This window comes from Pristiophorus japonicus, chromosome 18 (genome assembly GCF_044704955.1).
Source record: "Pristiophorus japonicus isolate sPriJap1 chromosome 18, sPriJap1.hap1, whole genome shotgun sequence".
NCBI lineage: Eukaryota > Metazoa > Chordata > Chondrichthyes > Pristiophoridae > Pristiophorus > Pristiophorus japonicus.
Window position 1 is genome coordinate 95,922,958 of NC_091994.1, and position 21,682 is coordinate 95,944,639.

At 48.0% G+C, this 21,682-nt stretch overlaps 2 protein-coding genes across 8 annotated transcripts in view; one reads left to right on the forward strand and one right to left on the reverse strand.

Annotated features, from left to right (window-relative positions):
• The window catches only part of LOC139228914 (telomere zinc finger-associated protein-like), a 40,343-nt gene extending 37,487 nt beyond the window's left edge, over window positions 1-2,856 (forward strand). For all 5 annotated transcript variants that reach the window (XM_070860427.1, XM_070860426.1, XM_070860428.1 and 2 more), the window contains 3 exons: window positions 255-419; window positions 1,007-1,095; window positions 2,436-2,856. In XM_070860427.1, the coding sequence (XP_070716528.1) occupies window positions 255-419; window positions 1,007-1,095; window positions 2,436-2,750 (569 nt within the window). In that variant the 3' untranslated portion in view covers window positions 2,751-2,856. The remainder of the gene's footprint in view (window positions 1-254; window positions 420-1,006; window positions 1,096-2,435) is intronic.
• Window positions 2,857-5,638: 2,782 nt separating this feature from the next.
• Window positions 5,639-21,682, reverse strand: part of klhl21 (kelch-like family member 21) — a 29,814-nt gene continuing 13,770 nt past the window's right edge. For 2 of the 3 annotated variants that reach the window (XM_070860432.1, XM_070860433.1), the window contains exons 2-5: window positions 16,338-17,391; window positions 11,752-12,157; window positions 9,739-9,811; window positions 5,639-9,216 (exon numbers count right to left, since the gene is read on the reverse strand). In XM_070860432.1, the coding sequence (XP_070716533.1) occupies window positions 8,905-9,216; window positions 9,739-9,811; window positions 11,752-12,157; window positions 16,338-17,364 (1,818 nt within the window). In that variant the 5' untranslated portion in view covers window positions 17,365-17,391 and the 3' untranslated portion in view covers window positions 5,639-8,904. Of the gene's footprint in view, window positions 9,217-9,738; window positions 9,812-11,751; window positions 12,158-16,337; window positions 17,392-19,464; window positions 19,483-21,682 lie in introns of those variants that run through there. The other variant, XM_070860434.1, reaches the window with a different exon arrangement.

The window sequence follows — 21,682 nt, forward strand, 5'->3', positions numbered from 1 at the left end:
TCTCGGCGAAGGTGAGGGTTTTGCCACGAGGGAAGGGAAAGTGCGAGGAGCTTGGTCTGATTGTCCAGGTACGAAGCAGCATCCATGGAAGCCCGGGATGGGTAGGAAACGCTTGGCCAAGGAACGGTGTGTAACGTGTGGGGTGGAAAGCTCTGCTGGTGCGGTGAAGCATGAAATAAAATTACTTCTTCAGCCATGTTCTGTGACATATTAAGATTCGGGTTTCTTAACACCACGTCTGATCTTTGCACCAGCGAGTCTGGACAAACACAACAGGACTCACACGGGTGAGCGGCCATTCAGCTGTGAGATCTGCAGCCAGAGGTTTACAGAGAGAGGTCCCCTCCATCGTCACATGGCCAGCAAGCACCAGGAGGGGCGGCCGCACTACTGCAACATCTGTGGCAAGACCTTTAAAGGTAATGTTGGGTGCGTAGCACGTGAAGGCAGTTTTCCCTCCACCAGCCCTTCCTAATGAGCTCTAGCCTCTGATGACTTTCTCCATGAGTGGGAATACTGGCTGGCATTGATACTGCCACATTAACTTTTAATTTAATTGTTTTCCTGTCTTTCCTTCCTTCTCTGTGGTTCCACCATCTTGATGGATTCCTCTCTTTACTAATTCTGCTGAAACATGTCTTTGGTGCACTGCGCTTGGTGTCTGTGGCCCTGGGTTAGGGATAGAAGTGGAAGGAGGGCCAGAGTCCCTGCTCGTTGTCCCAGTGATTGTTGCTGGAACCTGCTGGTGAATGTTGTGAGGGGACACTACTGGGGACCAGCTGTGAAACCCATCCGTGGCCACACCGCGATCGAATACCCTTTCACATCCAAAAATGGCCGAGGTACAGGAGGGTGCCTGTAGCTAGCTAGAGTCACCCCATTCAGGAAAGGAAGGGAGAAAGTTTGGGGAACGGGGAGAGAGATGGTGGGAAAGTTGATCTTAACGGGGAAAGAGAAAACGCAGTGTTGTTACTCAGTTTATCTAAAATGTTCTCCTTCGTTCCAGCCATCGATCAGTTACGTGTTCATGTTGGGAGGCACAAAGGGGTGAGGAAGTTCGAGTGCACTGAATGTGGCTATAAATTCACTCGCCAGGTAAGACGCTACACCTACTGATGCAGGAATTCGATTGTATTTTGTAAAATCAAGTGTCGTTGAGATAATCTGGAGAACTCACTCACTCACCCACCCACCTCAACCCCCACCAAATCCCCAGATAGACCTGTGAAATTTGGTTGAAGAGAAATCGTCCCCCGGAGCTAAAATGTCAGAGTAATGGGGGCCATTAGTAATCTGACTAATGAGCAACGGCTGGAGCCGGACTGTGTGGATAGCCCGGGAGCCGGATCAGAGCAGCCGGGGAGTGTGGGCGAGTGTTGGATTACGAGATGGGGGAGGAGCCAGTGACGCTGTGAACAGCGACCGCATTATTCAGGTGGAAAGTTCTGCCGCTGCTGTTTGCATCAAAGTAACAATCTTGTGCCGCGCCTCGCTACGCTGCGCAACCCACATTTTCCGTCCTGACCACTTTGCTGTGCTCCCAGCCTGTGTCCCCGGATTTGGTTCAGAAAAGATGGGGACTGAAATTGCGGTTGGAGGCTTCCCGCGGGCAATTTCTACATTTCTACGAACTTACCTGGTGGTCCGGGAGGAGCGGGGATTCCGGTGGGGAGGCCTTCTCTTCCCGCACTGCGAAGCGTGCTCCTGTCCTCCAGGTTCCCACGCAGAAAGTGCAGTCACATGTGACTGCTCAGCCAATCAGGTGTAGCATTCCACAGCTTTCCCATTAATAGCAATGGGAACTCCGTATCTACCAGTTGTCATTACTATTAGAGAAAAAAAAACCTCAATTAAAATTAATTGAAATTAAAGTTAATAAATGCCTTAAACAATATTCAGATTGTTTTAAAGTTTTGTAATTAGTGTTAAACTGTGCCAACTAAGATAAGTTTACTTTTTAACAAAATGTTTAATTTAATTTAATTATATTTGTGCGTGTTTTTAAACACTTACGCCTGTAAAAGTAGGCTATGCGCCTGCTTTTTGAGGCGCAAGAATTTTGAGGACATTTGCTGGGCAAGATATGGGTAAATACCGCAATCTTGCCCTTGCAAATGTCCTCGCTCCAGAGAGGCGGATCATTTGTCAAGCTCCAGCGTGACAGAGCGGAAAAGCCCATTTTCAGCATAGGCGCATTGTGCGCTGAAAACCGGCTTTTCCAATGACTTCCCAGGTCCGTAGAAACTTCGTACGGAGCCAGGGAGGCCGGGATTTTCAGGCCATGGTCACCCTACCTTGTATGGCCCAGTATCAAGTTTTATTTGATAACGTCCCCGTGAATTGTCTTTGGACATTTTATTACATTAAAGGCGCTATAGAAATACAAGTTTTAGTTGGCATTCTGCTCAGCAGTGACGTGTTTTGTTTCAATGCAGGCTCACCTGAGGCGACACATGGACATTCACGGGCGAGTAGAAAACTACAGTCCCCGCCAGCGAAGGCTCCGCAACCTGGTCATCACCGAGGAGAAAGAGGGAGACACGGACGCAGATCCACACACTGCTGACCCGCCAGACAAGGCCCCTCCCACTGTGACCGCAAATGAACTGACCAATTGGAGTATAGAAACCCCAGAACTCTCGGCTCCTAGATTGACAGACAATGGGAACTACCACTCGGAGGAGAACGTGGAGCCATCAATCGGCGTGACAGACATGTTTGTCGAAGAGATCACCATAGTCAAGATATAAAAGAGCCAATTGCCTGACTGTGGGGAACAGAGGGGGCAGAATCACATTAAACAAATAATAGTGTAAAAAAAAATATGTAACATAAAATTGACATTCACCAACCAAATGTATCTTCTGTACTTCAGAAATCTCCTCCTTTAACCCCCTCCCACCAAGACTTGGGCATATAATCCAGGCTGACACTCTAGTACAGCTGCACTGTTGAGAGTCATTCTTCGGATGAGGCAGTAACCGAGGCCTGTCTGCTGCTCACATGGATTTTGAAAATCGCATTGTCACTATTCGAAGAGCAGCAGGGGGGCTCGCTCTGGTCCTGCCCAACATCCCTCACTCAGCCAACACCACCATAAATAGACCAACTGGTCATTTACCTCATCGCGGGATATTGCTGCACAAAAAGAACAAATTGTTTTTTTTTAAAAAGCGCCTTTCATGTCCTCAGGATGTTGAAGTTTTTTTCGAAGTGCAGCCACTGTTGTAATGTAGCGAAACGTGGCAGCCAATTTTGTGCACAGTAAGATCCCACAAACAGTAATGGTGATGACCAAATAATGTGTATTTGGTGGCACTGGTTGAGGTGTAAATATTGGCCAGGACATCGGGAAAACAAAAAGTTAGTGCTGACATTAGTTCTCCTTCCCTCCCCAACATAATGGAAATCATATGTCCACTGATTTGCAACCAGCACCACCGCTGTCCCTTAATATCTCACCTCCAGCCCTACAACTATTTTTGTTGTATCTGTAAACAAGTGCCCTCCAGCCCTACAACCTTTCCCCCCCAGACTCTGTCCTCAGCTTCTTATGCCTCCCTCACCCCACCTTGCCATTAATGGTCAGGGCTTCAGCCTCCTGCGTCCCACGCTCTGGAATTCCCTCCCTAAACTTCTGATCACTCCTAATATCTCTCCTCCTTCCTTGGCTGTGTCTGCGGTAAAAAGGTACTGGATAAATGCAAGTTCTCTTCACTACAGGATGGGTGACAGTTTGAGATTCAGCTACTTTCTCACTGAATGTGTGGTGTCTCAACCATGCAATATGGATCAGCGTATGCTGACAGATGTCGCTGCCTGCTTGCATGCTTCACCTGCAAAATAATAGGGCAGGAAGACGTACATAAATGCGAATTAGAAATAAAAGCAGGAAATGCTGGAAACACTCGGGTCAGGCAGCATCTGTGGAGTGAGAAACAGAGTTAACGTTTCAGGTCAATGACCTTTCATCAGAACTGAAAAGCCATCAGAAGGGCAGAACTTCAATGTGGGTATTCCTAGAAGAGAAGTGGCAGTGAATTAAACACACACAAATTTACAGCGCAGAAGGCGGCCATTTCGGCCCATCATGTCCACGCAGGCCGACAATGTGCCTAACGGCCAGCAGCCCTGAAGGTTATAAACCTATGAACAATGACGGAAAGGCAAAGAGCAACCAGCCCAACCAGTCCGCCTCACACAACTGCGACACCCCTTACTCCACCCCAACCGGAGCCATGTGATCTCCTGGGAGAGGCAAAAACCAGATTAAAAACCCAGGCCAATTTAGGGAGAAAAAATCTGGGAACGTTTTTCTCCGACCCATCCAGGCGATCGAAACTAGTCCAGGAGATCACCCTGGCCGTATTATATTCCCTGCAGTACTTACCATTATATCTGCGCCGTCCAACAAAAGGTCATCGAGTCTAATACCAAGTACCAGCTCTAGGTCCGTAACCCTGCAGGTTACTGCACTTTAGGTGCCCATCCAACCATTTCTTAAAAGTAGTGAGGGTTTCTGCATCCACCACTCTTCCAGATCCCCACAACCCTCTGCATAAAGAAACACACCCCCCCCCCCCCCCCCCCCTCAAATCTCCTCTAAACCTTCTACTAACCCTTTGCGTGTAGAAGTGTTTCCTAATTTCATTCCTGAAAGGTCTGGCTCTATTTTTAGACTATGTTCTGTACTCGTAGAATCCGCAACTAGTAGAAATAGTTTCTCTTGCCCTCTATCCTATCTGTTCCCCCTAATATCTTGAAAATTTCGATTAGATCACCCTTTAACCTTCGAAATTCTAGGGAATACAACCCTAATTTGTGTAATCTTTCCTCGTAACTCATTCCTCCAAGGCCTTCACAGGTTCAGTTTTAGCAGAGCTGAATTGACTTGTTATTCAACCAATAAATTCCAGGGTGTTTTAATTAAGGGTTGTGTGTTTAAAGGGACACTACATCCCCTAAATGGAGAGTGTTTCTGGTCAGAATAAATAATATGCAAACTGGAAAAACACACAACTTTCTTCATTTCCCCATCTCGGTTCCACGGGCAACAGCCGACCTCTCGTGCCTCAATAAGGAATCCATTCTGCATGGTTGAGCCTGGAAGATGAGTGACAGCAGCCATAGGTCATCACAGCCCAAACCTATTCCTATCCCCACTGCCTTCTAAATAAATGCAGCAGGGTTTCTGGATAGGGAACAGGAACCCTGGCCGATTTATTTTTTTCCTCAAAGAGCAAGGAACAATCCATGTGTAGTGAGCAACTTTCTTCACATCCAACAACAAAAAAATAATAGGTCATTCGTGTTATTGCTGGCAATAGGATTTCACTATGCAAAATGGGATCTTTCTCTGTGCAAAATGGCTACTGCTTTTGGCAGCCGAGAAACAGTCACTGACCGAGATGAGAAACAAGAGCTATGAGAAGGTACTCTAAATGCAAGTATTTATTTACTTTACCAAATGAATTTTTTTTAATATCTTAATTGTGAATGGTGTTTGGAGCTGTTCCATATTTGTTTCACATTCACACTTGGGATAACGAGTTTTTCATCCCCCACAAATTAAAGAGACAGAGTCCATGTTAAGTCAGCATTAAATTATTTTGACTTAAAAAAAAATCAGACCCAATCCTTCAGAGTAAACACATTTTATTTTGTGGAATTTGTGTTGTACTAAATGTAAACTACAGTGTGTGTGTACAATAAGTCACAACACTTAAAGAATAAAAAACATTGAAACAATTCAAGATAAAACGAGGAAATGCTTGAAATCCACAGCATCTGAAAGAGAAAACCACTTGTCCCAACTTAAAGGTAAATGTATCAATTTTCTCTTTCAGGTGTTTATATCTAGTTTCGATATTTAAAAAAAAGTTAATATTCTAAGTCTGATTTAGATTTTTTTTTAAAAACACCCCTCCACCAACAACAGAGTTTATCCACATTGAGCTGAGCTGTACAGACCAGCAAAAACACAGGTTCAATCCCTGGTCTGCACTCAGCTCACCTCAGCCACCAGGCAGTGGGGGCTGCTGGAATTGGTCTCGGGAGAGATGGGGTGAAAAGTAGAGATATAAATGACAAACTCCTGCTATACATTTAATATGTTTCCGAACAAAATACTTCAAACAATTGGACTTTTAATACTGTCAGCAGCAAATAATATCATTTGTTTCATAATTTTGTATTCAAGTTATCGCAAAACAGACACAATAAGTAACACTTACTTTCAGAATCCAAAAGAACTACAATTGAAAAGCTCTCTTTTGGTGGCATATTCTGAATTAGCGACCCTGGAATATTTAATTGCAGCCCTGTCGCTACTTCCACTGCTTTATAAATAAATATGTGTGTATATATATATATATATATATAAAAAACTGCCTTTCCCATCCCTTCTGTCCTGATCACGAATGGAGAAGGCAGGTGCACTAGTCTAGAGCAAGCCTTAAGCTGGGACAGTGTTACAAGGAAACTCCTGGCAGATTCTGCCCTTCCAAACCTGGGTTGTGTTTTGTTTCAACACCAGGGTGAAGTACTGAGGGTTACAAGCCTGTTACTGCTGGGGAGGATGGGGACAAGGCAGAGCAATTCGAGGTGAATTAAAAAGGTGTCCCACGCGATTAAAGTGCACCAGTTCCAACTCACCATCCAAGGCAGTGACACCCCAGTTCTACAGTCCCCAACAAGCTATTCCCGCTGCACAGATTTGCTCACTTGGTGTCGGGAGAATTCATCAAATCAGATCCCGCCATAACAGAAAGCATCAGTCAGCACCTTCAAAGGGCTGTTCGCGAGATCTATTTGGAGCCAGTCCTAGTCAACCCTTGTACGGGCCGAGCTGTCCTTCAAACTGGGACTCACCACTTCTCCTTCACGTAAACAGTAACACTGGATTATATCAAGGGTCTTCATTAAAAGTCAGTAAACAGCTCTCTACATGTTCAACATGAGCACCTAGCTCTACACTCTATCCCAATCCACTCATAGAAAACTCACAAACAGTAAAAAAATATTTTAGACTCCACTTAGCTGTGACTAAATGCACAGCTCAGATAGTTCTGACCAAAGTATAAAGAGAACAAATTCCTGGGCTCTCCATCCCTTCGCAGTGATGGTTCCAGAGCCTGCTTCACGGTCGGGCAATTGCAGTTTGCACTCTTTAATCAGTGTTGCCATATTGGAAGCACCAATCAACAGGTTTCTACGCCCTCCCAAGCTCCCCCACCCACCTCTCCTTGCTGGGTTACAGCTCCGTTGGTGCCAAGAGCCCATTCTTCACGCACAAGTCTAGTGTCCTGGCCAACATTTAATCTTCAACCAATAAGATCTCTATAACAGATGATCTGGTCATGATCACATTGCTGTTTGTGGGAGCTTGCTGTGCACAGATTGCCTACATTACAACAGTGACTACACTTCAAAAGTACTTTGTTGGCTGTAAAGGCTTTGGGACATCCTGAGGTCGAAAAGGCACTATATAAATCCAAGTCTTTTTAGATAGTGAATGGCAGAAGGCTATTTGACTATGGAGGGCATCAGACAGGAGATAGGAATTGGGATATTCCCGTTTCTGCTACTCGGCCACACAGAGTATTGCACCCAACTGAACCATCATCAGACTTTATGATAGTTCGAGGAACAGGTCAAATCCAAATGCACCTGAAACTCTTCCCCCCCATCAGGTGTGTGTTTTTTTATATAAGGGCAATGTGCAGAGTAACCTCACTGTAGCACACACCTTCATTGAAGATACCCAGCACCTGGTACGGTGTTGTACAGATTGGCTCATTTTTAAATAGCATTTGCAATACCATGTAACATTGACATAATATCTATAGCCTTTTACTACCATAGAATCGGACAGCACAGAAGGTGCCCCATTCAGCCCATCATGCTTGTGTCGCTCTGTAAAAGTGCTATCCGATTAGTCCCACTCCCCTGCAATTTGTTCCTTTTCAAGTGGTTCTTTCTCTACACTGCATCGTCTGCCCCAGAGTTTACCAATATTATCCATTATACGGTGTCTTTAAAAAAAAACTACCTGGGCAGATCAATACAGATCAGAGCCCTCGGGATCTGTGATGTTTGTGGTCTGCCCAAGCTTTGGTCTCAAGGTTTAGGATGTTGTGCCCACCCCTTCCCTCCTATTGATTGAGACTCAATCTTTATCATATACAGTACACAGGCATCACGTCACCTCACCATCCCGCAGGTGGGACACTAAACCAAGGCTGCCTCTGCTTGTGCAGGTAGAAGCTGAAGATCCTGTAACATTATGTGAAGAGCAGGTAGTTCTCCTGGTGTCCTGACCAGCCCCAAACATTATCACTGCAGCCAGTCAATGGCTGTTCGTGGGTTCTTGCTCTGCACAGAATAGCCGTCTCATTTTGCTACATCGTTACACTTCAAAATTAAACTGATTGCAAGTGAAGCATTGTTGCGATGCGATCAGGCGCTATATAAAGGCAAGTCTATCTTTCTTAACCAATGCTTTGTAACAAGCATCAGTCGTTGAGTCCAAGGGAGAAGACAAAGCTGATACATCTCCTCACTTAGCAGAATCGGGTCAACAGATACAGTGAAACCTGCGAGTCTAAACACAGCCGGCAGCCAATGACAGAAGGCAACCAATGAAAGTAGCCAATGGCAGAGCCCAGCCAATATTAGCAATGCAAGACAAAAAACCAATCTAACTGGGAGCAGCGATCTATGGGGGCCACTTAATCCAACACGGACAATTTTTTAAATAATAAATTGGGGAAGGCCGTTGTCCAGTTGACACATGTCAGTTCACTATTGGACGCGAGCTTTTTGAAGTGGGCTAGAAACCAGCTGGTTTTGGAGAGAATTAGAGCAGGTTTCACTGTACAGCTTTCAGCCTTCAGTCCAAGCGGGTCAGTGCAATAGGCGGAGGTTGTCGTTGTGCAGGTGCCTCCGGTACCTGGCTAGATTCAGCACGTTTATTTCATTGTTGTGATTGTCGTTCACGGTCCCTTCGAAGGTAACCTGGGCGGTGGGCATGAACTGCCGGAAGATACTGACGGTCCCGTGCCAGAAGGTGGGCTGTGGGAGATGGCCCACAATGCTCCAGCTGCCAGTCTGTACGTCGAAGCTCTCGATTGTGTCGGATAGTTCAAACGTGTTATCGTAGCCGCCGGAGACAATCAGCTTCCCCCCCAGAGCAGCCACACTGCCCCCAACATGGACCTGGAGTGTAGAGAACACACAATTGAACATTACACCATCGGCACAGGGAAGCATCCTACATTGCGCAGGGATTGGTGGGAGCGAGATTATGGAACCACACTTAACCACTCAGCACCAGGAAATTCTCATCCTTGTTTTCAAATCACTCCAAGGCGTCGCCCCTCCCTATCTCTGTAACCTCCAGCCCTTTAACTCGCCCCCCCCCCACCCCGGCGCTGCTCCACCCTGCCCTGCCCCGCCCTTTCTCCCCCTGCTCCCACTATGTTCCTGGACCCCTTAGTTGTCATAGAATCATAGAAATTTACAGCACGGAAGGAGGCCATTTCGGCCCATCGTGTTCGTGTCGGCCGACCAAGAGCTATACAGCCGAATCCCACAAGAGCTCTTGGTAAATGGGATTTACCCACGTGCCTGGAACTAACGCAGAAGCTTGTCGGATTCCAAGCTAAGAAACCCGATATCATCAAGCATTTGTCAGCTGAGTGCTGCTGGTGAGACCCCGACTCCCCTCGCCCTCTGTACCTGATTCATGGGCGGGATTTTGTCCCATTCGTTCTTTGTCGGGCTATACACATCGATCTCGGAAGAATCGTCCCTGTGGAGAGAGGGGAAAGAGACGGGGTTTAATGACCAGCCCAGATCCCAGCAGTCTATAGCCAGAAGCATAATACCGACAAGTGAGTATTCACAAATAGACGCCCCTCAAAGCTCTCCAACACAAACTGACATTCTTTATTTTGTTCTCTTCCCACCAGAGAAAAGGAGGAAGAACTCATGCCTTTCACAACCTCGGGACATTCCAAAGCACCTTTACAACCGATGAAGTACTTTTGAAGTGAAGTCACTGTTGTGATGTAGGGAACTGAGGCAGCCAATTTGCACACAGCACGGTCCTAGAAACAGCAGTGAGATAACTGACCAGATAATCTGGTGTTAGTGATGTTGGTTGAGGGATAAACATTGGCCCAGAACACCTGGGGAAGCACATGATTCTGTAGCGTGAAAACTAACCTGCTGGCTGCAATTTAATTCAATCTTATTTACAGACCCGAGATCCAGTGTCACCTTCGCAACGCTAACCACAGCTAATGGTTAAAAATCACACTGGTCAGCAGGTGCAGAAATATTAGGTATTCATAAAAGGTTTCTGGGAATTGACAAGAGTCAGTGAGATAGGTCATTGTGGAATCGTTTTAATAAGCCCTATTTTGTTGCTTAAAGTGGCACCAATTGGAAGCTCCTTTCCAGCTTGGTCAGCACGGTCAGAGGTCAGTTAATCTCTGTCGGGGTGGTGTTAATGATGCTGCACTTGGCTTCGGTCTTGGGGAAACACAGGGTTCCCTTTCCTGCTGCACCCCCCCCCCCCCACCCCAGTCTGTGCGTGGACATCAGGCTCAGGGTTGGCTGTAATCTCCCCCTCCACCCCACCCCCTGATCCAACTGACACTCAGTGTCCGGGCTCACACACGGACAGCGAATACTTGGGATGGGGTAGCAGCGCTTGTGGAACTGAAGCCAAGCAGAGAGGAGGGGTGTAAAACTGGCAAATAAAATAACATTGCGATGAATCAGAGTTCACACAGTAAACAACACGATTAGATAACAGACAGTTGCTGCTGATGCCTGAAAACAAACTCCTCCGCCCCTGTGTAGCTCAGACCCACTTGTTTACTGGGTCAGTATCTCGCGGTGTGCCTGACAGCAGCAGGTGTAACAGCTCCTGCTCCCTCCCATCCACTGGGAGACCAGAGAAGACGGGCGAAGAGGTGACATTTTTTTTTTTTAAAAACACACACAGCTAGTTGTTATGATCTGGAATGCACGGCCTGAAAGGGCGGTGGAAGCAGATTCAACAATAACTTTCAAAAGGGGAATTGGATAAATACTTGGGAAAGGAAAAATGTGCCGGGCTATAGAGCAGGGGCAGTGGGACAAATTGGACAGCACTTTCAAAGAGCCAGCAACAGCACGAGGGGCCAAATGGCCTCCTTCTGTTCTGTATGATTCTATGAAACAGGCACAGTTGTTGCATGTTAAAAGAGAAACAGGTAACCGAGGGGTGGGGTGGGGGGGGGGGGGGGCGGCGGGGGTCAAGGGCTGTTTGATTGCGGAAGAAAATGCCACCAAACATTGAAGCCAACCCATTGCAGCAGGCAACCCGAGTCACTCAATCAATGGGAGCTGTCCCAGTACCACTTCAAGTCACTGAGGGAAGTCTGGAAATGAGCCCGAAGGCAGTGAAACGCCATTCTCCTTAATGGAGAGTCAATCTGGTCACACCCACATACATTCACTGAAACTAATCAGGCGGAGGGAAGCTGAACTGGAAGAGAGGTGGGGTGCACCCACGCAGGTCGGGGGACAAATAGTTATCAGGCTGCGATGCCACCACAGTTGCATAGCCTGAAGCACAACCAGCAAGGGGAGAGGGACTGCAGCATCAAGAAAGGAGGGGGAACCTCACCCACAAAGGTTCTTGGCGCTCCTGTTTATGGCGGCCCCCCTTACCCCATGACGCACCCCATTTAAACTCACCGCACAAAGTATATCAGTCCATTGAGAGTCACCGTTTTCGGCACAAATGACCACGGAGGCAAGGAGCCGCACACCACGACGCTCCAGGAGTCGGTCCCCGGGTCGTAGCACTGAATCGCCATCGACTCTTTGCCAGCGAGAGAGCCGATGGCGTAGAGCTTGCCCCGGCAGGCCGTGGTCGAGCAGTTGTCCATGGCGAATGGCATGTGTTGCAGGGCCTCCCAGCTGTCGATGGTGTGATCGTAGCGCTCCAGGCTGTTGTGGGCGATGATGTAGATGTGCCCCTTGAGCACCACAGAGCTGTGGTACTCGCGGGCCTGCAGCATGGGCGAAACCTCAGTCCACTCATTCACGCTGGAATTGTAACGCCACACGCAGTCGTACAGCGACGTCCCGTCAGAGCCGCCTGTTGGGACAAAAACAGACACAATGTAAGACCCGAGACTTACCGACCATTCCTCCCCCTCCCACAACCAGGTGGCCATTCTTCACCTATGGCTCAGTGGGCAACACTCTCGCGCCAGAGTCAGAAGGTTGGGGGGGGGGGTTCAAGTCCCACTCCAGAGACTGGAGGGCTGACAATACCAGTACAGTACTGATGGAGTACTGCACAGTCAGAGGTTCCGTCTTTCAGATGAGCCGTTAAACCGAGGCCCCGTCTGCCCTCTCAAGTGGATGTATAAGATCCCGCGGCACTCTCTGAAGAGCAGGGGAGTGCTCCCCGGTATCCTGGCCAATATTATTCCCTCAGTCAACATCACTAAAATAGACTATCTGGTCATTATCACATTGCTGTTTGGGAGAGTTGCTGTGCACAATTTTTCCTACGTTACAACAGTGTCTACACTTCAAAACCACAAAAGTACTTCATTGGTTATAAAGCACTTTGGGACATCCTGAGGTTGTGAAAGGCGCTATAGAAATGCAAAACTTACTTTCTTTCATGTGGGCCTAGGCGGGCTATCCCTCTGTGAGAGCGTCACAGCCAGACTAATGCACTGTCCTTAGTGGTTAACAGCACAGAAAGAGGCCATTCTACCCATCGTGTGTGTGCTGGCTCGAGAAATCCAAACCTAATCAGTGTCCCATATAGCCCTGGATCTTCCTCGGCTTCAGATATTTAGCTAATTTTTCCTTAAAGCACTCCCTGAGGCAAAGCATTTCATTGGATATATTCAAGAGGGAGTTAGATATGACCCTTACGGCTAAAGGGATCAAGGGGTATGGAGAGAAAGCAGGAAAGGGGTACTGAGGTGAATGATCAGCCATGATCTTATCAAATGGCGGTGCAGGCTCGAAGGGCCGAATGGCCCACTCCTGCACCTATTTTCTATGTCTATGTTTCTATGCTCCAACAACCCTGTGTGTGAAGAAAGTTTTCCTAAATTCTATCCTCAGTCACAGTGACAATTTTAAATTGATGACCCTTGTCACTGACTCCCCGACCAGAGAAAATAATATTTCCCCGTTCACTCCATAAACCACTCAGAATGTTTAAAAACCTCCATTAAATCTTTTGGCCTTCCCTGCTCCAGTGGAACCAGTCCCAGTATCTCAAGTCCCTTCTCAGAACTATAGTTGTCCACCCCCGGCATCACCCCAGTGAATCAAAGCCCTCTATACCTCTAATAGGGCCCCTGAAACTGCTCAGAGTGCTGCCTGTGGCCTAGCCACTGCCTTGTATAAATTTATCATTTTTCTCTTTGCTCTTGACCGCTATGATTTTATTTATAAAACACAAAATACTGTTGGCATTGGGTCTGAATAACAATTAGCAGCAAGAACTCTGGCCAAGACCAGACCAGCCAACTCAGCACAGACCCCGGTCGTTCTCAGGGCTGGGCCCTAGTGTGTGTGTGGGGGGTCTCAGGGCCAGACCCGAGTGTGTGTGTGAGTGTGTGTTCAAGGCCAGCTCGAACTCAGCGGAAAGTTCTCGAACTCCGGGAGATCTAAACAAGTTTTTAAAAAAAAGAGGCAGGCAAGTTAAAGAGGCCAGTGCAGCTCTTGCAGGCTCCGGCAACACGACACTCTCAGCTTCCGACATTCGCCCTGTTCCTTGGGGAACGCCAATCCCCCAGCTGGGGTCAGTTTACCGGCACGGAGCTGTCTCATCAGCTCTGGGCAGCTGAGGCCGAGTACGTACACTGACCCACACAAGAGTCCCTGGCACACCGTGTGCGGGGGTAAATGGAGATCTTTAACTCTCAGAAATATATATTGGAAAGATCATTTACATCACACCTCACCACTAGCTGCTGATTAAAAATAAATTGTACAAATATAAAATATTCCATGAAGTAAAAATAGCCGCATGCGCTGCCCACATCGGCACGATGTGCGTGTACAGCAAGCGCAGAAATAACAGGACAGTATTCCCCGGCAATGTCGCTGTGTGTGTCTAGGCAGTTATACCCCTGCCTGCGCACTGCAACGGTGTACTTAAAACAAACATGCAAAGTTCTGCGTAATTATCAATTATATAGAAAAGAAAGACTCGCATTTATATAGCACCTTTCACAACCTTAAAATGTTCCAAAGAACTTTATAGTCAAGGAAGTACTTTTGAAGTGTAGTCATTGCTGTAATGCAGGAAATGTGGCAGCCAATTTGCACACAGCAAGTTTCCACAAAGAGCTTGTATGGATATAGAACCTTTTACAACCCCAAAACTTCCCAGAGTGCTTTACAGCCAGTGAAGTACGGACAACAATATGAACATGACCAGTTAACTGTTTTTGTTTTAGTGATGTTGATTGAGGGATAAATATTGGCCAGGACACCGGGGAGAACTTCCCTGCTCTTCTTTGAAATAGTGTCACGGGATCCTTTAAATCCACCTGAGAGATCAAACGGGGCCTCGGTTTAACATCCCAAACAAAAGACAGTGCAGCACTCCCTCAGTATTCCACTGGAGTGTCAGTCTAGATTTTTGTGCCCACAACCTTCTGACTCAGACGTGAGTGTGCTGACACATATACCCAGAAAGTTTATTTTAATGTTGGGTGAGCTGTCTTTCTCGAAGCTTCTAAAAACAAGATCACGTTCACCTCTGAGGTGATCTCACACTGAACGACCGAATTCAAACTAACGTGAGGTTTGGTTTTGATTGTACCACATATTTGTGTGGCTGTGAAGCTAAAGCAATCTCTTGGGAGAAGCGGTTTAACTACCAGAGGGTGGGCAACAAATACCAATCTTGCCAGTAATGCCCACATTCTTAGCCTCAATTTAAAAAAAAAAGTCTACAGCAGCTTTTGCTTTTATTTCAGATGTCTGGTGTTCACAGTTGTGTTTATTTCATCGGGTTGTGAAGTTTAGCCTCGAGCCTCTGTTGAGGGAGCTGACTTAAGCACTCTCGCCTCCGAGCCAGAAGGTCACGGGTTCAAGTCCCACTCCAGAGACTTCAACACATAATCCAGTGCAGTACTGAGGGAGGTGCCATCTTTCGGATGAGATGTTAAGCTGAGGCCCCATCTGCCCTCTCGGGTGGATGTAAAAGACTCAACGACACTATTGTACGAAGAGCGGGTGGGGGGAGTTCTCCCTTCAAATGTATTCTATTGAAGGGTGATCTAATCGAGAGGTTTAAAACGATCAAGGGAATTCGATAGCATTGATACAGAGAAACTATTTCCTCTAGTGCGGGAATCCAGGACAAATCACAGAATCTTACAGCACAGAAGGAGGCCATTGGATCCATCGAGTCTGTGCTGAGTCTTTGAAAGAGCGATCCGATTAGTCCCACTCCCTGCTCTTGCCCCATAGTCCTGCAATTTTCTTCCCTTCAATTATTTATGTAATTCCCCATTGAAATTTACTGTTGAATCTGCTTCCACCACCCCTTCAGGCCGTGCGTTTCAGCACACAACAACTCGCTGCATAAAAAAAGATTTTCTCATCTCTCCTCTGCTCTGCTCCTTTTGCCAATGGCCTTAAACCTGTGCCCTCTGGTTACCAACCCTCCTGCCAGTGGAAACAGTTCTGTCTGATTTGCTCGATCAAATCCCTTCATAATTTCGAACACCTCTATTAAATCTCTCCTTAATCTTCTCTGCTCGAAGGAGAACAACCCCCAGCTTCTCCAGTCTTGCCACGTAACTGAAGTCCCTCATCCCAAGGGGGCACAATCTTAAAATTAGCGCTAGGCCATTCAGGAGTGAAATCAGGAAGCACTTTTTCCACACGAAGTGTAGTGGAAACCTGGAACTCGCTTCGCCAAAAGGCTGCGAATACTGTGGGACAAGTGAGACCTTCAAGGCGGGGAAAGAGCAGGGAGGGAGTGTGATCAATTGGATCACTCTTTCAAAGAGCCGGCACAGGGACGATGGGCCAACTGGCTTCCTTCTGTGCTGTAATATTGTCAGAGATGGATTTTTGTTGGGTTAGGGGTGTCAAGGGACTTGGATCAAAGACAGGGGTTGAGGTATAGATCAGCCATCATCTAATTGAATAGAAGAGCAGGCCCGAGGGGGCTGAATAGGCCTACACCCGTTCCCATGGGGACAGGGGCCAGACTAAAGTACTTCAGCTAGTGGCGAGGGCCTTAGGGACAAGCCCCAAGCTCAGTGTAAAGTGCTTTCACTTGCCGGTCACATAGATGTCGTTGCCGAAGGCCGTGATGCTGTAGCCGCCGGCCAGGTGGTCGGGGAACTCGGCCAGGTAGCGCCACTGGCCGCTGTGCGGGTTGAAGCAGTCCACCGTCACCAGCTCGTCGCAGTCCTTGTCGCAGCCGCCCACCACCACCAGGATCTCGGCCAGGCCGGTGGAGGGCCGGGCCCTCATCCGCTCGCACGGGTAGTCGTGGCGGTCGTAGCCAGACGACTGGAAGGCGCGGGCCTGGTGGATGAGCTGCAGGCAGGCCGGCGAGTAGTAGACCAGCGGGTCGCTCTCCACGTAGGCCAGCAGGTAGAAGCGGCGGATGAAGGGCAGCCGCACGTGCTCGAAGAGCTCGGGCCAGAAGCGCAGGCGGCGCTGGAGGTCAGCCTTGACCCAGCGCAGGGCCAGCTGGTAGGCCGCCTCCTCCTTGTCAACGTGCAGCCGGTCGTCGGACAGGTACTCGAGCAGCCGGCACGGAGGCAGGGCCTCGAACTCCTCCTCCTCCGCCAGCTCGACGATGTGGCGCAGGATGAAGCGCTTGGCGTTCTCCGCCAGGCCCCGGCAGGCGTAGGCCTCGGCGAACTCCTGGATCTCCAGGCAGTTGGCCACGTCCAGCTGGCGCTCCAGGTAGGCGCAGCACGCCTCCTTGACCGACTGGAACTGGAAGAGGTCGGCGGCCCGCGCCAGGGGCTCCACGTTGCCCTGGGTGACGGTCACCCGGCCGGTGTAGCAGAAGTCCAGCAGCAGGTCCAAGGTGTCGGCCTTCACCCCGTGCAGCTCCACCCGCTCGGCGTAGCTCTCCTTCAGCCGGCCGGCGAACATGGCCTTGAAGTAGTGGCTGGCCGCAGCCAGCACAGTGCGGTGACACGGAAAATCTCGGCCGTCCGCCGACAGGGTCATGTCGAAGAACTTGCGCTCCACCCGCAGCTCGTTGATGCCCTGCAGGATGTTGAGGGCGTGATTGGGGTCAAAGAAAGGCAAGACCGAGGCCTGGGTTAGCGTGCTGGGCCTGTCCATCCTTCTCACCGCTGGAGATCAAACCATCTGCAAACAGAGAGAGAGAGAGAGAGAGAGGCCGAGAGATTATTACAGGAATGAGCAAATCTTCCAGCAGCTTTATAACCGAGACCCAGTCATGTGGCAGGTTATATTTACCAGCAATTGGGCCAGGTGCAACCTGTAAATCATCCAGACATCACTTGCATTCAACGGATTAAAACTTGGCTGGTTGCAGCCTCTCAACAACCCAATACTCCCAGCTCAGCCACACAGACAGTCGCAGTGCAAGCTCGCGCCCTTTGCTCTCCCTTTTTGGTTTTTGGTGGTGTTGCTCGAGGGAGGAATGTTGGCCAGGACACCAGGAGAACTCGCGTCGAGTCCCAAGATCTTTTGAAGTCCACTGGAACAGGCCAATCGGGCCTCGGATTGGAAGCTCACCTCGAAAGACAGCACTCCCTCAGTACTGCACCAGAGTGTTAGCCTGGATTATGGCCTCAAATCCTGGAGTGGAGCTTGAACCCACATCCTTCCAATCCAGAAATGAGTGTCACCACAGAGCCACTTCGACACCATAGAAATTCACTGCACAGGAGGAGGCCATTCAGCCCACAGGGGTCTCTCCCCTCAGCTCAGCATCATCCTCTACCCCAAACATTTATCCAATTTTCCCTTAACAGATGCAATGGTCTCTACTTCATTCATTTCCTGTGGCAAAGCAATCCATACTCCTGTCTAAAGAATATTTGACTAACTTCTCTCCTCATTCTCAAAGCGTTGATTTTAAAGCACCACTTACCCCTCAACCTGAGAAAATAGTATATCCATAGTCACCCTATTAAAACCCTTGGGAATGCTGAACATTAAATCACCTCTTAGCCTTTGCTTTTCCAGTGGAAATAACCCCCATCTTGAATGCATCGCATCATTATAGCTTCCCAGCCCTGGCATCATCCTGGGGAATATCTTCTGTACGCTCTCTTTGGCCTCAACGTTTTATTATGGGGGCGCTCAGTTTATTATGGGGGTGCTCAAAACTGCACTCTAACCGTGAACTTTGCATAAATTTATCAGTAACAACAGATGAAATATTGGACCGTTGGTGCTCAAAGTAAGCCATCCGATCAAACATTTTATTCTTCAACAGGCACCCGCAAGCAATTTGCTGGATCATCCTATTCTGCGAGTTTCCTATCTCAGCTGGATTGCACAGTAGGCAAGTGCAGACCTGGTACTTCCCCACCAGGGGGCAGAAAGTGTTCAGTTGCAAAGTGGCAGCAGATCTCCAGCCAAGGGAGTCACAGCTCAAAGAGAGAATGGTTTGGAAATTAAACTGCAACTATAGTGGACCAGTCCTACTGTTATTTTATCACAGCAGAATTTCTAGACCAACAAGAAATTATTTTGTTTATTTATTAAGTATATAACAACAATTTGTATTTATATAGCACCTTTAATGTAGTGAAACATCTCAAGGCGCTTTACAGGAGTATAATGCGATAAAAATTTGACACCAAGCTGCATAAGTAGAAATTAGCTTGGTCAAAGAGGTATGTTTTAAGGTGCGTCTTGAAGGAGGAAAGAGAGGCGAAGAGGTTTAGGCAGGGGCCTAGGTATCAGAAGGCAAGGCCACCAGTGGTTGAGCGATTATAATCAGGGATACTTAGGAGGGCAGTATTAGAGGAGTGCAGACATCTCGGGAGTGGGGTTTTTTTGGGGCTGTAGGAGATTACAGAGATAGAGAGGGGCAAGGCCATGGAGGGATTTGAAAATAAGGATGAAAATTTTGAGAGGCGTTGCTTAACTGAAGCCAATGTAGGTCAGTGAGCACAGGGGTGATGAGGCGTACGAAAGCATAGGCCTTACGCTAAACATCAGTCAGACAAAGGTCCTCCACCAGCCTGTCCTCGCCGCACAGCGCTGCCCCCCAGTCATCAAGATCCACGGAGCGGCCCGGGAAAACGTGGACCGCTTCCCTTATCTCGGGAGCCTCCTATCAACAAGAGCAGGCATTGACGACGAGCTCCAACACCGCCTCCAGTGCAGCCTTTGGCCGCCTGAGGAAAAGAGTGTTTGATGACGGGGCCCTCAAAACTGTCACCAAGCTCATGGTCTACATACCTGCCCTCCTGTACGGCTCAGAGGCATGGACCATGTACAGTAGACACCTCAAGTCGCTGGAGAAATACCACCAACAATGACTCACACATACACATACACTGACACACACACTGTGGCTTCATAGAGAAAAACTGAGATTTTTTTTAAATCACTAATTCTCAAGGCTATAAACAAACCCAATGACTCACCGTAGAACCCACTCGCAGGATAACAATGTGTACTAACAGCTCGCTTCACACAAACTTAATCAAGCATTATTTGACACCGAGCCACATAAGATATTAGGACAGATGACTAGAGCCTTAGTCAAAGAGGTAGATTTCAAGGAGTGCCTTAAAAGGGAGAGAGAGAGAGAGTAGAGATGCGGAGAGGTTTAGGGAGGGAATTCCAGAGCTTAGGGCCGAGGCAGCTGAAGGCACGGCCGCCAATGGTGGAACAATGGAAGTGGGGTTGCAAAAGAGGCCAGAATTGGAGGAGCGCAGAGATCTCGGTGGGTTGTAGGTCTGGAGAAGATTACAGAGATAGGGAGGGGACGAGGTCATGAAGGGATTTCGCTATAAGCTCTGTGGGTAAATATACCACCTTGTGTGGTGCAGAGTCGTGCAGATCCTCTCTTTGGTTGCTGGTTGATGCTGAGTTAGCTCACCTTACCCCGGGGCAGCAGTTAGGATGCTACAATTAGTCGGAATGCCCGAGCTGGGGAGGGGGAATCCAGGATTCCTTCTCCTACTCATTATCCAGTGACTCAACTTTAGCAGAGGACACGACGGAGCTCACCTGTGAAGCCCTCCAGTAATGTGCCAACACAGGCCGGCAAGAATAAACAAGTTACATTTATATAGCCCCTTTCACATCCTCAGCACATCCTAAAGCATTTACAGCCAATAATGTACTTTTGAAATGTAGTCACTGTTGCAATTAGGTACCAGAGGGCGGAGATGAGCCCAGAATAAGTCGGTGCCTTCCAGTCTGAAGGGGGAAAAATAAATTGACAAAAAAATCCCACACATCCAGCAAAAGTTAGATGCTAAACCAGGCTGGAACCATCACTTGTAGTGGAATTCCAAGTGATGGTTCCAACCTTGACCCCTTATCATGTATCCTAGTGATATAAATGCCACAATAATGCTGGGGAATGACTAGTGTCACTATAATAATAATAAAATGGGCACGGAGAGTTCTTTACGTGGGGAGCCCAGCAACAGCAGAGGGAACGAGACAGAGTGTGTGAATTTATTTAAGGCACTCGCTCCACCATTGGTGGCTGTGCCTTCAGCTGTCTAGGCCCCAAGCTCTGGAATTCCCTCCCTAAACCTCGCCACCTCTCCTCCTTTAAGTCACTCCTTGATGAACAATGGCAAAATGCTTGGAAGAACGGTGACATATGGAATAGATTCTTTATAAAGGATCCCACAGTACAACAAGAAAGATCAAACCTTCTTCGCAAACTGGACAACCATCAACCTCCTCACAACTGGTCATGGCAGATATAATCACAGAGCGGTTACAGCATGGAGGGAGGCCATTCGGACCGCCAAGCCCGTGTCAGCTCACTACAAGAGCACCTCAGCTAGTCCCACTTCTCCACCCTTTCCTCGTAGCCCTACAATTTTTTTCCTTCAGGTAATTCTCCAACTCGCCTGTGACAGCAGTGATCGAGTCTGCTTCCACCACCCTTTTAGGCAGCGCATTCCAGATCCTAACCACTCGCTGCGTAAAAAAGTATTTTCTTGTACAGCCTATTAGTTGGTCCGTTTGCCAATCACCTTCAATCTGTGTCCTCTGGTTCTTGACCCTTCTGCCAATGGGAACAGTTTCTCTCTGTCTACTCTGTCCAGACACCTCATGAAATTGAACAGCTCTATCAAATCTCCTCTCAATCGCAGCTTCTCCAGTTTATCCGCATAACTGAAGTCCCTCATCCCTGGACTCATTCTCGTAAATCTTTTCTGCACCCTCTCTAAGGCCTTCACATCCTTCCTAAAGTACGATGCCCAGAATTGGACACAATACTCCAGTTGAGGCCGAACCAGTGTTTTATAAAAGGTTCATCATACTATCCATGCTTTTGTACTCCATATTTCTATTCAAGAAGCCCAGGATTCTATAAGCTTTGTAAACTGCATTCTCAACTTCAACGATTTGTGCACATATACCCCCAGATCTCTCGGTTCACGCACCCCCTTTAGGATTGTACTCTTTAGTTTATATTTCCTCT